Raw genomic sequence first — 15,889 nt, forward strand, 5'->3', positions numbered from 1 at the left:
TCAATTTTCAAAATTCATTTATTTATTTGAGTTTATTTAACAAAGCTTCCCAGTTCATTTTCTAAGGAGTCATTCCTGGTCTCCTCCAAACTGCCCGTGGAACTGGGAGAAGCGAGGTGGAGGTTACTTGACAGAGAAGAGGCAGAAAAGTTTCAGCTAGTTTCCAAAGAAGGCATCTCAGAGGATCACTACAGGAATGGTTTTTGTTTTGGACCGTCAGGCTTATTTTTAGTGTATGCCTCCACAGTGCTGGGGCTCCTGTGCCGGTAGTAGGGACCGTAGTCAGTCTGGTCCTTTATGGTCTTTTGCACATCGTCTTCTGGTGATAGACTATGAACTGTCTCGGTGGAAGCTCGAGTCACAACAATTTTGGGAATAAGAATTGTTTTCGACTCACCCCTTCTTTCCCTTGAATCAGAAACCCGAGCTAAAGAGAAGAAGGTGGGGGAGAGAATTCAAGCATTACTCAAACAGAAAGCAGCCAGTTGTGTCCCAATGATTCCAATGACTAGTGGTATTGACAGGTACTCGGTTAGCTGTGCTTTCCCTGTTCCAGGTCTTTGAATCACTCTGTTCCTCTCCTACATCTCTTCATCTCCTAACCTTTTCCTTTTTCTTAAAAATGAAAGCTATCTCTTCCAAGAAGATTTCCTGGAGGCAATCTTATACTTCCCCTTACACAGAACTTTGCTCCTAATGCCTGGTAAGGCAGATAGAGCCCTGACTCTATAGTCAAAGGAATAATTAAAATCTTGCCTGCTTCAGTGACTTGGGTCATTTAAACTCCCTGTGGCCCATTTCCTCAGCTATAACATGGAGGGTCAGGGGCTGAACTAAATGGTTCTTGAGATATCTACCAGCTCCAGATCTAGGAAACTATCTAGGGAATATTGTGTAGAGTAACAGAGTGAGCTATATCTCTATCTATAGGGTTTTTCAGGGCATTACTCCTTAAATATACAGCACAGTGATTACTAAGTAGATGTGAAACTTAACCACTTTGTCCCCATCAAGTGGTCACAAAGGCAATCTCCTGAATTCAGTGAGAGATTCGAGATTCCTAGAACAGCAGTGAGTTCCCTCACTGAGCTACTTTCAGGGGCTTTGCCAACCAAGGATGGGGAGTTAGGGAGAGCAATAGGAATTTTCCAAGTCTGGAAGCACTCATGGGAAGAAGCTGTCTCTGAAAGGTCTAATTCTTGCTAGGTAGAAACTAAATCCAGTATTTTCTATGCTGCTGAAGGACTGAAAGTGCTCTGAGTGACTCTAACTTTGGATGTCCTGGACAAAGGCATGGCGGACCTATCCAGTTTAAACATTGTTAAGTGAATGGTTAATTAACCAAAGAGGCTCTCCCACAGACAAAAAATAACATATGAACAGCACATAATTAATCTAAGAAATTGTGAGTTTCTATTACATTGCTTTTAAAAAAGAAAGGTGTCTATAGGTAACTTCTTCTGTATTTTCCCTTTTCTTCTATTCATTTAAAAATGTATAATTGCTGTCCTTTTATATGTCTCTCACTATCCATATACTGGCCAACCTTGAAAAGGCGGTTTCATTCTGCACCCTGACCAGAAATGTTCTTTCCCTTCTACTATGTTGTCCCTTTCAGACTCTGGATTTGTTTGTCCATCCTTATGTGAGCACATATATTTTCTGTTTCCAAAGCTCTGGTTGGAGCATACTGATTGGTTTTATGTTCTTTACTTGCAATTCACTCATCTGTTTTCTCATTTCTTTGTATTTCCCATATTTGTCATTTTGAATTATATTATACTATTCCATAAGGTTACACTAATCAATTACATTGTTACAGCATAATTTGTTTAGCCACTATGTGGTTATTAAATGATTAGGTTCTTTCAGTTTTTCATAATTATAATAATGATTTGTTCAAATATTTATAGCAAGCATTATACTACAAATATTTGAGCTATTTTTCCCCCTTTTACTACTATTCTCAGGCTATAATAGTTCCAATAATGGAATTATTCATTCAAAGGATAAGATTATATTTAAAACTCCTGTAATGATTGTTCTCCAAAATAATTCTACCAATTTGCAATTCTACCAGAAAATTGAGTGTAACTATTTCTCTATATACCTTTTCCTCAAGAAAGACAACATTTAAGACATAGACTTAACATAGTTACAGGACAACAGGCACAGAGAAGAAAGAAAATGAGAAAGAGATACTATATATTCCCCAGTTTGCACCACAGGCTTAATACCAAGTGCACAAAGCAAATTTCTGATTGGGTCATTTAAACTCCCTGCATTCCATCTCCTAGACTATAACATGGAGAGTCGGGCTGAACTAAATGGTTCCTGAGATATCTACCAGCTCCAGATCTAGGAAACTATCTAGGGAATACTGTGTGTAGTAACAGAGTGAGCTATATCTCTATCTGTAGAGTCTTCCAGGACTATTTCTTCTTCTTCTTATTATTATTAAACTTTGTTCTCTCCTGATTCAGTGGACGTTGAAATGCCTTGGATTCTCAGCAAGGCTCCTTTGGTCCTATTACCATCCTCTCAAGTTATCATCCTGCCTCTCTTCTCCTTTTTACAGCCAAATTCTAGAAGCTGAATTGCCTGAAGGAGGCAAGATTTTAATTATTCCTTTGACTAGTCAGGGCTCTATCTGCCTTACTAGGCATTAAGAAGGAACAAAGCAAAATTCTGTGTAAGGGGAGGGTTAAGATTGCCTCCAAGAAATCTTTGTGGAAGAGGTAGCTTTCATTTTCAAGAATAAGGAAAAGGTTAAGAGATGAAGAAAGATTAGGAAGGGAACAGAGTGACCAAAGTCCTGGAAGAGGGAAACTAGAGGGGCAGAAGTCATGATTCTTATTTCTCTGGTATACTGTCATATTCTTGCCATTCTGGATTCACTCAATGATCCTATGGGGCTTGTTACTCTTGTAAGATTTTCTTATCGTCCCACAATCTCCTGTCTTGCCATACCTTATCCCTCCCCTCTTCAGAGTCTCTTTTCTCAGCCTTATCAGGATCTTTTGTCCCTTGATCTGTTCATTTCCCCAGCTTGTTAATGCTGTCCTGGACTCACTTGTCTCATTGCCTGGTCTTAATAATTATACATTCAGTGGTCAGCCAGTTTAGGAATGTTCTCTCTCCTTTAAATTTTGGACATTCCTAGATTTCTAACTTTCAGTTCTGAATAACTTTAACATCTGCCCCTTAACTCCTTAAGAAACCAAACACAGTTAAAATCATGAAATCATGGAAATGTACTGATTAGAGCCTTTTTCAATTTATGTTCTAGCTAATCTCACCAGTATACTATCATTCCATGGCAATCTTTTTTTTCTTTTTCTTTTATTAACTAGTACTCTCCATGCAATGTCTATAATAAAATGTCTTCTCAAGTCCCCAACTTTCTCTCTCACCTTCTGACTTTGCTTTCTAATTTCTTGAAAAGACTGAAAAAGTATATCAATCCTGGTCAGTCTGTTCTTCTAGGTGTCTAAATCTCTCAATGTCATCATCTGTTCTAATCTCTGAGGAAGAGGTAGTCCTCCTTCTTGCCTAAGATAACAGGCTTCTTACAATTAAACTTTATTTATTTTATTTTATTGTTTATTAAAGCTTTTTATTTATAAAACATATGCAATGGGTGATGTTGAAAAATCACCATTAACCCTTGCAAAACCTTCTGTTCCAAATTTCCCCTTCTTTCTCCCCCTTCCTCCCCTAGATGGCAGGTAGTCCAATACATGTTAAATCCCACATATATATACACACATATTTATACAGTTATCTTGCTGTATAAGAAAAATTGGATCTAAGAAAAAAAAAACCTGAGAAGGAAAACAAAATGCAAGCAAACATCAACAGAAAGCTACAATTAAACTTTAAATCCTTTCCCCTCCCAGCTTGTCCATGAGTTTGCTTTATCTATCACTCCTTTTCTCATGTGCACTTTGAACATCTCTCTCTCTCTTTCTCTCTCTCTCTTTCCTTTCATCTACAAAAAGCATGTAATCAGCATGTGTATCAAGAGTGATTCTGAGGTTAAGAACCAAAATGATTGAACAGATGGGATGCTCTCAACAGAATAGGAGTGCTAAGGTGATCACTGAACCTAGGGGAGTTGAGATTGACAAGAAAAGGGATAATGAGAGAGGAGAAAAGGAATTAGGACAAAGCTCTGAGGTATCCCCAAAGTTAGAAGGCAAGGTTTGGCTAATAATTCAATAATGACAACAAAGGAGGAGGGCTTAGAGAAACAGAAGGAGAACTGAGGGGAGCAGTATTCCCAGAAGGTAAGAGAAGGGAGGATCCAGGAGGAGGATAACAGCATCAAATGTTTGAAAGCAGTCAAAGAGAATGAAGACTGAGAAAATGCCACTGTTCTTGAATTTAAGAGATTATTTAAGACCTTGAAGAAGCAATTTCAAAGGAGTAGTAAGGTCAGAAGCCAGATTGCAATTGGGGAGTGAATGGAAGCTAAGGAAGTGAGGGTATATGGCTGCTTCTAGAATTTGGCTGTGAGTGAGGGTATATGGCTGCTTCTAGAATTTGGCTGTGAAAAGGAGAAGAGATGCAGGATAACAACTTGAGAAGATGGTAATAAGACTAAAGGAGCCTTGCTGATGGAGAGCCCGAGGCATGTTTGTAGGCAGTGGAGAAGGAGGCCACAAATAAGGAGTCACTGGACTGAAGAACAGTGAGGGAATGACTCCTTAAGGAGACAGCATGGCATAAAATAGAAAGCACAGGGAGAGGTGTTGGCCAAAAAAGAAGGATCACATGTACTTCAGAGACTGGAACAGAAGAGAAGAGAATCAGGATTTTGAAGGTAGTTAGAAAAGTTTGGAGTGGGAGAGAAAAGGGAGCTCATGATGGAGGATATCAGTCTTAGCTCAGAGATAAGGTTCTCTGGGAAGGGAAAGATAAAGGGGAAGAGGAGAGTGAGGAGTGGGTAAGAGAGAGAAAGAGAAAGAGACAGACACACAAAGAAAAAGGGGGGAGGGAGAGAAAGATAGATAAAGGGAAAGAAAAAGGAAGAAAGAGGGAGGGAGGGAGGGAGGGAGAAAGGAAGAGATAAAAGGAAAGCGAGAGAGAGAGAGGGAGAGAGAGGAAGGAAGGAAAGAAAAAGAAAAAGGGAGGAAAGAGGGATGGGGAAGGAAGAGACAGAGAGAGAGGGAGAGACAGGGAAGGAGAGAGAGAAAGGGAAGAAGGGAGGAAAGAAGGGAAGGGAAGAAGGGAGAGAAGAAGGGAAAAAGAGAGGAGTGAGGAGAAGAGAGGGATGGAGGGATGGAAGGAAGGAGGAAAAGAAGGCGGGAGATAGGCAGGGAAGGAGAGAGGGAGAAAGGAAAAAAGAGAGGAAAGTAGGAAAGAAGGGAGGGGTGAGGAGGAGAAAAGGAAGGAGATCGAACACGTATACCATGAGGGGCTAGGAGGTCTGGAACAGTGTGGGATTGTTTGAGTCTAGTGGGGAAGAAAAAAAGGATTACTACTAAGCAATAGTGGAGGCACAGTTGATGTCATGGAACATGGATTTCTCATGAAACCAATCTGCCTGAGCAGAGAAGTCAGACGGTGGGAACAACCCAGGCTCGGGGGGGTCATCATGGGCATGGCTGACACTAGCACAAGGGATTCGGGGTGGCGGGGAGGGCCTAGATGGTTCCCTAGATGAAACAGAAAGCAGGACGAAGGGAGAAAGGTGGAGTCAGAGAAGGTAGTGAGGGAACAGCAAAAGACAGGAACTAGAGTTCTCAGTGAAGATAAAGAACAGATGCAGCAGGAGGGAGATGAAGGGAGAGGTGGAAGAAAAAGAGGTGATGATGACAGAGAAAAACTTCAGAGGGTTGGCTGGAAAGTAGAGAAGATACATTCAGGATATTGGTGAACTGGAAGGCCAGGGAACATCCACTAAGAATATGGGGGATGGCTGGGATGGGGAGGGAGATACCGTATTAGCTACCTAACACCTTGGGAAAGGAGTGAGAACGACTGAGGGGGACAGAGATGAATACCAGAAAGGTCTAGACAGAGTGGTACAGATGGAAGAAGGGAATCTCAAAGAAGAGAGATTGCTAAGTAATGGAGACCAAGGGAGAGCCTGCCTTCATGTCACAGCACATGCTGTGCTCCTGATTACTGGGTGAGGCTGGTTGGTGAATTGCTTGAGCTTAGGAGTTCAGGCTGATTGGGTGTCCCTACTAACTAAACATGTGGAGAGGAAGGAGAGGGGATACTAAGCTTCCTCAGAAGGGGCAGGTCAGCCCATGTTAGAAACACAGTGGGTCAAAGTTTCTGTGCTGATTAGTGGTAGCAGCTTCACTTGTATCCTGAGCGAGATGGGGAGATTCAGTCTCAAAAAAAAAAAAAAAAAAAAAAAAAAGGAAAAAGAAAAAGAAAAAAAGTAGCAAAGTGAAGAATTAGAAGCATAAAGAAAAAGCTGTCGCTTCCTCCTCCTCTTGGCCCAGGGAATGGAGATAGGAGAGAAGGCTCCCCCAGTCTCAGAGATGAGTTTTCTACTGGGAGTACAAGATGATGGAACAAGGATGAGAGGGAAAAAGGGACATTTGGCATGGTAGATGGGTTCCATGAGACCCAATGACCATTTCCACCCAGGTACCTTCTCTCCTATCTCTGTCCTTTCTATTCCCTTGGGAACCTCCCTGGTTTAGAACCTCCTCATTTATCCCTTCTGCCTCCAGGCTGCTTCTTTACGTGTGGACTAAATCATCTTCCTAAGGACCCTCTGACCATGTTGCTCTTCTCCTCAGAAAGCCCCCAGGAACTCTACACCATTTACTGAATTCAAGACAAAGTGTCCTTCTGGCAGACAAGTCCTAATGTCACCTGATCCTCAAAGTTTTTTATTTGTTCTCATCATAATTTCCTTCTGTGTTCTTGTTTAAAGCCACCAGAACACTATACTTCCTTGTCTCCTTTCCACCGGCTGAAATCCTTTCTTTCAGGGGCAGCTACATCAGCAAAGTAGATGAAGTCTGGAACCAGGAAGATCTAAGGTCAAATTTTGCCTTAGACACTAGCTATGTGATCATGGGCAAGTCACTTTAACTATCTGTCTTGGTGTTCTTTTCTGTAAAATAGGATGCTAAAAATAGCTCCTATCTCCCAAGGTTACTAGGATGATCAAATGAGATAATATTTCTAAAAATGCTTACTTAGCACAGTACTTGACACATAATTTGTGTTATATAAATGTTTATTCCCCTCTTCCCTTTAAAGACTCTATTCTAATTAGCTACTCTTCTGTGAAATCTTCCCAAATCTTGATAATAAGAAGTGAATTAGATGTTTCATCAAAATGCTTTTTTAAGCACATTGTCTGAAAATCTCTTTTGCATTTTTCATCACAGTCCTCTTGTATTATGATAATTTGAATATATATATATGATATATATTTGTCCTCTCTACCACAAATTACTTAAGATTGTATGATCCTTGCAAATATTGCCAGTCTCATATGTGTTTTGGGATTCCCCAAAGCCTTCCATTTTAGTAGCTTTATCAATATTTGTTGAAATGAAACCCAAAAGGTATGCCTTCTACCCTAGCCATATCTTTCCTAATTTAAATAGATCCCATTAGATGTTTCCTACCAGCTTTATTAACATGGCGTGAAGATTTTACACTTGGTTTCAATTGTCCATCATAACTGCTGGAAGCAGAGGAAATTGAGTTGTTGATGCGGGTGTTTGTTTTACTTGTTGATTGTCTCTCCCCACGTCTGTCGTGACTCTTCTTGGATTTAACGGAAGCACTGGATGCATCTGGAAATAAACAAATAAGTAAGAAGATAAATAAATAACTGGATGAAGGCAATGAATAATTTGCCTCTTCTGTTCCCCAATGAGATCCACGATAGAGTGGCTAATCAAGGAGGAAATGCTTATTTCTTTAGATATACATGGCTATTTGCATGGGAATAGTGTAAGAAAAAAAATTGTTCGGTTTGCTACTACCAGTGATGACAATTAGTGAGATGGAAGTTAGAATGGTCTCAGAGAGAGGCTTCATGTAAGGAAATCCTTCCAACAACTAAAAACGATTACATCAAATGAATTGAGTATTTTGGAAGATTGACCTGTCACTGGAGGTCTTTAAGCACCTTCCTTTTAAGTAGGGGGATTTTTATTTATGTGGATGTTGGATTAGCTGACTTTCCAACTCTGAGCTATTGCTTTCTTCAGGAAAGAGCACAGTTTTGTCCACTGGTCTGACAGTTAGATCCTATGAACTCATTTCCATTTCATTCATTTGCACAGACACCTATAGCATTTGGTAGTCATTTCCTCTCCTAACCCTAACCCTTGTTAACAAAAAAGGTTTTTTTTCCTATTTTTTTCCTATATTTCACATCCCACACTTTAAAAATATAAATTGTACATGTACTTTGTAAGTCTAAAGAGGTTATATAAATGGTATTATTTTCTGTTTTGGAACTTCTGTGTGAGAATTTTCTCTACCAAAGTAGATAAATAACTTTTCTCTAACAGTCTCTTATGGAATGGCTTGGGCTGTGAAAGGTTAAGGGAATTGACCATGGACATATAAAATGAGTCAAGGGGTACTTGAAACCAGCATATCCCAACAGCAAAGCCAGTCTCTAAATCACTTTGCCACACATTAGATTTTTTTAAAAAATGATAATAGCTTTTTATTTTTTCCAAATACATGCAAAAATAGTTTTTAGCATTCACCTTTGTAAAATCTTGTGTTCCAAAATTTTTTTCCTCCTCTCTCTTCTAGCTCCCCTAGATAGCAAGTAATCCAATATAGGTTAAATTCACCTGGTTCTTATTACTATTGTAATATTATCATGCCTCTCAGAGAACGAGTTGTCTTATCTCCAGCACTTAGGACAGCTCCCTACATGTGACAAGTAAATGTCTGCTGAATTTCCTTGACGAATATTTTGTGATTCACACAGCATGTCCAGTAATTCTCTGTTCACATATTGCTAAAGTCTGGACTGCAAAATGTTAAGCATAACCTTGAGCCAAAAAAAAAAAAAAAAAGCAAACAAACCACCACCACCACCCCAAAAACAAACAACCAACCCATGGAGTTTTTAAATGACAAAAGATATGACACAGGAAGATAAGCCTATTAGGTCAGAAGGTATCTAATATGCCACTGGATGACAACTATAAGCTCCCATCTTCTACAGGAAGTCCTTCCTAATTAGTGCCTTCTCTCCATTATTTTCTATTTATTCTGCTATAGTTTTTTTTTAAACATATTTTTACATATCTTCTTCAAGGTCAGTCTCACTAACTGGTGTCTTCCAAGGGTTTGACTCTTGGCCCTTTCCTCTTCTTCCATGCAATCTTGCTAAGTGATTTTGATTCCCACTGGTTCAATCTCAATATAGATGATTCCCAGATTTACAGTATCCAGCTCTAATCTCTCTCCGAAGCTCCAGACCCAAATCCCCAACTTTCTTTTGGACAATTCCAGGTGAATGTCTAGTAGATATCTTAAACTCAAGATATAAAAGAGAATGCACTAAATTTCTCACAAAGATCCTCCATTCTTTCCAACTTTGCTATTACTGTTGAGTAATCTTATTGTCATCTTTGATTCCTCACTTTCACTCATCCTAAATATCCAATTTGTTGTCTTCTTTTTTTTGCCTTCATAAACCTCTTGTATGTTTCCTTGAGTTTTGGCCATACTGCCTCATATCTACACTATTGCAATGGCCTTCTGCTTAGTATTCTTATGTGCAAATCTCTTCTAAATCTCAGTTGAATCCAATTCGATCATTAAAGTGATCTTCCTAAAGCCCAGGATTGAGGAGGTCACCCCACTCCCACTCAATAAACTCCAGGGGCTCCCTTTTCCAGAATCAAGTCGACAAGCATTTATTAAGTACCAACTATATGTAAAGCAGGCTTTGGTATTTAAAGCCAGTCTTTTTACCTAACTCCTTTTAATATACTGTAGTTGCAATAGCCCACCTCTAGTTCTTCAAATACAACACTCTATAAAACTTACTCTTTTAATTTAATCTTTTTAATTTAAAATTTTTTCTTTAATTTCTTTCTTTTAAATGTAAAATTTTTTTCCCTTCCCACTTCCCCACATTGGAGGAAAAATAGACTTTGTGACAAATATATGGTCAAGCAAAACAAATCCACCCCATTCACCATATCCCGAATCTGGAATGCCTCTTCAACATCCTGTTTTATTTTCTGGGGGAGGGCTTTCCAAGACCCCCCACCCGCACCCCCAAGGGCTTTTCCTCTGCTCATGTTCCGTGTATACGTATAACACATGGGGTGTGCCCATGGTGGTCTTTAACATAGAGACCTTGTTCTTGTCTTTTTGCCCAGCCAACAGTATACAGGCAACGCCTAATAAGTGGGCTGGAGGGGGCGGGAACCCGCGGGTGGGGGAGGAGAAGGGGCTGGCCCCTTGGGCGTTGGGGCGGGGCATCCTTTTTACCTGCCGAGTCTTTGCTTTTGTTAAGTCCCATAAGTGGGTTCATCCATTCCCCCTCACCATGCGCTCGGTCTGAATCCCCGTCCTCACCCCCACGCCCGCCCCATCTCCTCTACCCGAGCTAAGTCCAGTGTGACTCACAAATAAATCCCGGCATCATCACTACTCTATACTGCGTGGGGGACCCGCCCACCCGCGGGGCACGCACCTCCCCTTGCCTCCGCCCTGTGGAGGTGGGCGGAGCGTACCCTCACACGTGGCTCGGAATGGTCCTCTGGAGATGGGCGGGGGGCGGACGAAGGAAAGGGGCGGGACGAGTCCCGCGCCGTTCTCTCGCGAGAAGAGAGAAGAGGCTCCAGGAAGGGCATTCCCGGAAGTGCCGTCTGAGGCGCCGAGGGTCGGCTGGGTCGCCGACGTTGGTCTGACAGCACCCTCACCTCCCAGTTCCCCTCCTCTGTCCCAGCCCCGCGGTTTCTGAGGCGCCGCCGCTTCGGCACGTTCGCCATGGATGGTAAGAGGCCGTCCTTAGTTGGAGCCCGCGGCTGAGGAAATTAGACGTTGAGGGGCGGGGAGCGGCCTCCGTGTCCTCTCGGACTCGGCTCTAGGGCGGTGGAGGGACTCTATCCCTCCACACCTTCCTCTTTTACCTCGGGGTTCTCTGTGCGACCGGGTGGGGGGGAACAGTGTTGCGAGAGAAGGGGGCGTGGTGGCTCCCCATTTCGGTGGGCGGGCTGCGGGGCCGGTTGTCCCTCTCTCTGTTCTCCTTCCCACCTCGGACTGTAAGCCCCCTGAAGGCAGGCACTTCTGTGGCCCCAGTGTCTGCTACATTGGAGGAACCTAATCAACGTCGATCTATCGATCGATTGATTATAGAATCTGATGCGCCCTTAGAGGCATTTCTTCCCCCATCCCCGGTAATGTTTGGAGCAAGCTGGGTAACCATCCGTTCGGGAAGCTGGGGTTGGACCTTTGCAAGCCTAAGAAAGACTCCGTCTCTAAAGCTGTCTCCTCCTGTCCCTGCCCCCTCGAATGAGTGAATAAGGGAGAGGCACCGTAGAGAGAAGCTTGTGCTACGGAAAGTAATTAAGTGCCTACTGTGTGCAAAGGCCATCCTATCCGGTCTGTACGAGACGGCATCCTTAGTAACTAGGTTCCCAAGGATGGGAAGACTGTGTCTGCTAACACACGGAGGCTGGATGGGCATCCAAGGTGTCCCGGAATACCTGGTTCGGTAGGGATTTCGGCAGCTATTTGTGTCAACTCTTGAATTCTTTTTTCAACATTCTTAAATCACTTTTTCACTTCAAAAAGACAGAAAGCTGTTATTGCCAAAATGCTGAGACCAGAATGAGAAATCCTTTTTGATTCTCCCTGTTCCACCAGGTCTGGATTTCTAAATTTCCCAGGGGGTGTGTCAGTCACAAAGCCATGCATGTACAATTAATGCCTCAGGGTAATTTCGTCTAAACTCAGTTTTGTTTTCATTTTAAAAATTTGCATTGACATTTTGAACTCACTTTAATTTTTTTTTTTAAGTTCCTCATGATTTTGCTAATACATTTTCCCCTGCTTAACCTTTGTCCCAGATTTGTATGATAGATGTGGTTAGTTTTGCAATTTGAAGTAAATGTTTGTCTGCTTCTTTCTTTTTTTTATTATTATAGCTTTTTATTTACAAAACATATGCACGGGTAATTTTTCAACATTGACCCTTGCAAAACCTTCTGTTCTAACTTTTCCCCTACTTTCACTGACCGAGCTCTCCCCTAGATGGCAGGTGATCCAACACATGCTAAATATGTTAAAGTATATGTTAAATACAACATATGTATACATATTTATAATTATCTTGCTGCACAAGAAAAATCAGATTTAGAAAAAAGGTAAAAAATAACCTGAGAAGGAAATCAAAAATGCAAGCAGACAAAACAGAAGGAGTGGAAATACTATGTTGTGGTCCACGCTCATTTCCCAAAGTTCTTTCCCTGGGTGTAGCTGGTTCAGGTCATTACTGCTTTATTGGAATAGATTTGGTTCATCTCATTGTTGAAGATGGCCATGTCCATCAGAAGTGATCATTATACAGTATTGTTGAAGTGTATAATGATCTCCTAGTTCTGCTCATTTCACTTAGCATCAGTTCATTTAAGTCTCTCCAGGCGGAGAGCCTCTGAAATCATCCTACTGATCACTTCTTACAGAACAATAATATTCCATAACATTCAGATACCACAGCTTATTAAGCCATTCTCCAATTGATGGGCATTCATTCAATTTCCAGTTTCTAGCCACTACAAAAAGGGCTTCCACCAACATTTTTGCACATATGGGTCCTTTTCCCTTCTTTAAAATCTTTTTGGGATATAAGCCCAATAGTAATACTGCTGGATCAAAGGTCACTTTAATTTTTGTATATCCTCCTACTCCTAGGGTATCCCTTTAGCAAAGAAAAGAAAGCAGTACAATTTAACTAGAGTCTGACAGCATGTGCATTATCTCAAATCTATCTTTCTTGGACTTCCCTTGCTTGCCCCACAAAAAGGAGACAAGGGGGTGCTTTATTTCTTCTGAGGAACAAGGGTCAAGCTTCATCATCATAATATTGCATAGCATTCTCTTTCATGTTCCCAAACCCAATTTTACTCAACAGTAGGTCACTCCCTCTTAAGATGAAGAAACCTTTTTCTTTTAAAACGGAATTTCCTCCAGTGTTGTGGACTTCTGCTGAGATCGATGCAGTAGTCTGTGGCATTGATTAGACTGGTTTATTTACCTGTAGCTGCTGAATGCTTAGGGCAATGACTGTGTTCTATAGATAGCAGAAGCACCTCCACCCTCACTGTTTGGGAGACTTCAATCACAGCAATGAATTATTTGTACCTTCTAAAAATTTTTTTCCTTATTTGGTAAACAGGGAAAATACTTTGGCCAATACTTCATATCTGAATGACTTGTTAAGTTACTTGTGCATCTCTTTGTAAAAGTAGCTAAATATGCATGGAGTGGAATAGCCAGAAAATAAACAAAACAATTTCTGACACTACCAAACCATTATCTTCCCATATTCTACATTTGGGACTTTCTGATGCCATATACAGCATTACCCTACTTTTTTATTATTTTCCTTTGTTCATAAAGTTTGAAAGGAAAATCCTCAGCCAGTGAGCCATTCAACTTAACTTTTAACTGCCTGGAAAAGAGTAGGGAGAGCCCACTAATGGGATACTGTGGAATGGACCCATAAGACAGGACATGTGCTTTGGTGCTTAATACCTTTGTGATTTGGGGGCAATAATTTCACTTCTCTGGGCTTTATTTTCCTTATCTGTAAAATGAGATGGGTGAACAAGATAACATAAAATTCCTTCTCAGTATAATTTTGGAATTCTATTAAATATATATGTTTATTGATTGACCTTTAGTTCTCTTAGCATCAAAAAGCATGCTAGTGCTTCTTGGATATAGAAACCTGTCCCTGAAAAAGCTGTAGTCTTTTAATCACTTCTAAAATCCTTAAACCATGTTTTTTTCTCTTTTCAGATACCCTGTTCCAGTTGAAGGTATGTACTGAAAGATCTTTGCCCCCTTAATCTTGGCATACTGATTGGTAAATATTCATAGTATAGTGTCACATATTAGAAAAATCTCAAATGATTTGTGGCTGTTCATGGTATAGTGTCATATACTAGAAAAATCTTAAATGATCTGTGGCCCTGATGATTAATTTGTGTGATGCTTTGGAAAAATTATGCTGCTGACAAGAAGGAATTCTTCCTTGGCTTGATGGCTTATCCCTTTTCTAGTCTACATCTGAGCAAAAGCAGGATAGCTTGATTCACCCAGAAAAGATTGAGCATCTTATCTTTAAGAAACACAACTTGACTCCTATACTAATCCTTTCTGTTGCCTCTTAGCTTCTAAATGGCAGTAAATCCATTAGTATCACATTTCAAAGAGATTTCATGATAGCTAAGCCTTTTCCTTCCACCTGAATTTTGGCTTTCTTAGTTAAACCACAGTAGACTACTACTTACATGTGTTTTGGTCTCTCCCTATATATGGTAATCTGACATGTGGAGGTCGTGTCTGTTTTGTATTCTCTAAGTAATTTTTGGCCTAAAACCTACTGGAGATATTATTGCATAGGTCCTCTTAATCAGCTAGATACTCTGGGAAATACAATGTAGTTTTTGGATAGGAAAACAGATAAGAAAAAAAAAGGAGAAGAAGCAGCAGCAAGACAGATTTCTGTCCTTTCTTTGTTCTTTTGACTTACTCATTTAGTACCACTAAATCTAGATTCAAATAGTGAATTGGTTTGGCTGCCCACAAACTAAAATTCTGAGGTTACTTCAAGATTGATCTGGGTTAATGACATCTTGTATGATGATTATCCCATCATCTTCAAAATGAATGAGATAATGAGTTCAGATTTTATAGTTATGTAGCCACTTAAAATAAATATGGAATCAAGAATTTATTAATTGCTTTGCTATTGCCAGGCACTGTGCTGTACAACCTAGAAATTAGTATAAGATTATACATCTGGCCTTCTGGGATAATTTTCTATCAAGGACATTAGCATCATTCTTAAAACAAGTTTTGAGATACTTATCTAGGAGTTTCCATATTGTTGAAAACCATATTATTAAAGTATATACTAGAAGCCTTGAGGTTGATTATAAATCATATAAAAAAGATTTAACCTCTAAAAATAAGATCCTCCAACGGATATGAGCAGACAGTTTTCAGATGAAGAAATGAAACTAGTTATATGAAAAGTTGTGCTAAATCACTATTGATCAGAGAAATGTACATTAAAACAACTCTGAGGTACCACTACACACTTCTCAGATTGGCTAAGATGACAGGAAAAGATAATGACAAATGTTGGAGAGGATATGGGAAAACTGAGACACTGATACATTGTTGGTGGAGTTGTGAACTGATCCAACTGTTCTGGAGAACAATTTGGAACTGTACTCAAAGGGCTGTCAAAATGCATAACCTTTGATCCAGCAGTGTCTTTATTGGACTTGTATCCCAAGAGATCATCAAAAAGGGAAAAGGATTCCCATGTGCAAAAATGTTTGTGGCAGCCCTTTTTGTAGCGGCCAGAAACTGAAAACCGAGTGGATGCCCATCAATTGGAGATTGGCTGAATAAATTATTTCAGCTATGGAATACCATTGTTCTGTAAGAAACAACTAGCAGGATGATTTTAGAGAGACCTGGAGAGACTTACAAGAACTGATGCTGAGTGAAATGAGCAGAACTAGGAGATCATTGTACATGGCAGCAGCAAGATTATACAATGATCAATTCTGATGGACATGGCTCTTCTCAACAATGAGATGATTGAAGCCAGTTTCAATGATCTTGTGATGAAGAGAGAGCCATTTACACCTTGAGAGAGGATTGTGGGAACTGAGTG

The 15,889-nt window shown here is 40.4% G+C and overlaps 2 protein-coding genes across 2 annotated transcripts in view; one reads left to right on the forward strand and one right to left on the reverse strand.

The window, feature by feature from the left end:
* On the reverse strand, positions 1 to 10,961 carry SPATA33 (spermatogenesis associated 33). The gene is made up of 3 exons (XM_051974758.1): positions 10,664 to 10,961; positions 7,608 to 7,778; positions 1 to 427 (listed from the first exon to the last, which is right to left on the reverse strand). The coding sequence occupies exons 1-3, from the start codon at positions 10,959 to 10,961 to the stop codon at positions 189 to 191; spliced, it is 708 nt and encodes a 235-aa protein (XP_051830718.1). The 3' UTR covers positions 1 to 188.
* Positions 10,876 to 15,889, forward strand: part of CHMP1A (charged multivesicular body protein 1A) — a 19,233-nt gene continuing 14,219 nt past the window's right edge. The window contains exons 1-2 of the mRNA XM_051974759.1: positions 10,876 to 10,966; positions 13,996 to 14,015. Coding sequence (XP_051830719.1) covers positions 10,960 to 10,966; positions 13,996 to 14,015 — 27 coding nt within the window. The 5' untranslated portion in view covers positions 10,876 to 10,959. The remainder of the gene's footprint in view (positions 10,967 to 13,995; positions 14,016 to 15,889) is intronic.

Source organism: Antechinus flavipes, chromosome 2 (genome assembly GCF_016432865.1).
Source record: "Antechinus flavipes isolate AdamAnt ecotype Samford, QLD, Australia chromosome 2, AdamAnt_v2, whole genome shotgun sequence".
Classification (NCBI taxonomy): Eukaryota; Metazoa; Chordata; class Mammalia; order Dasyuromorphia; family Dasyuridae; genus Antechinus; species Antechinus flavipes.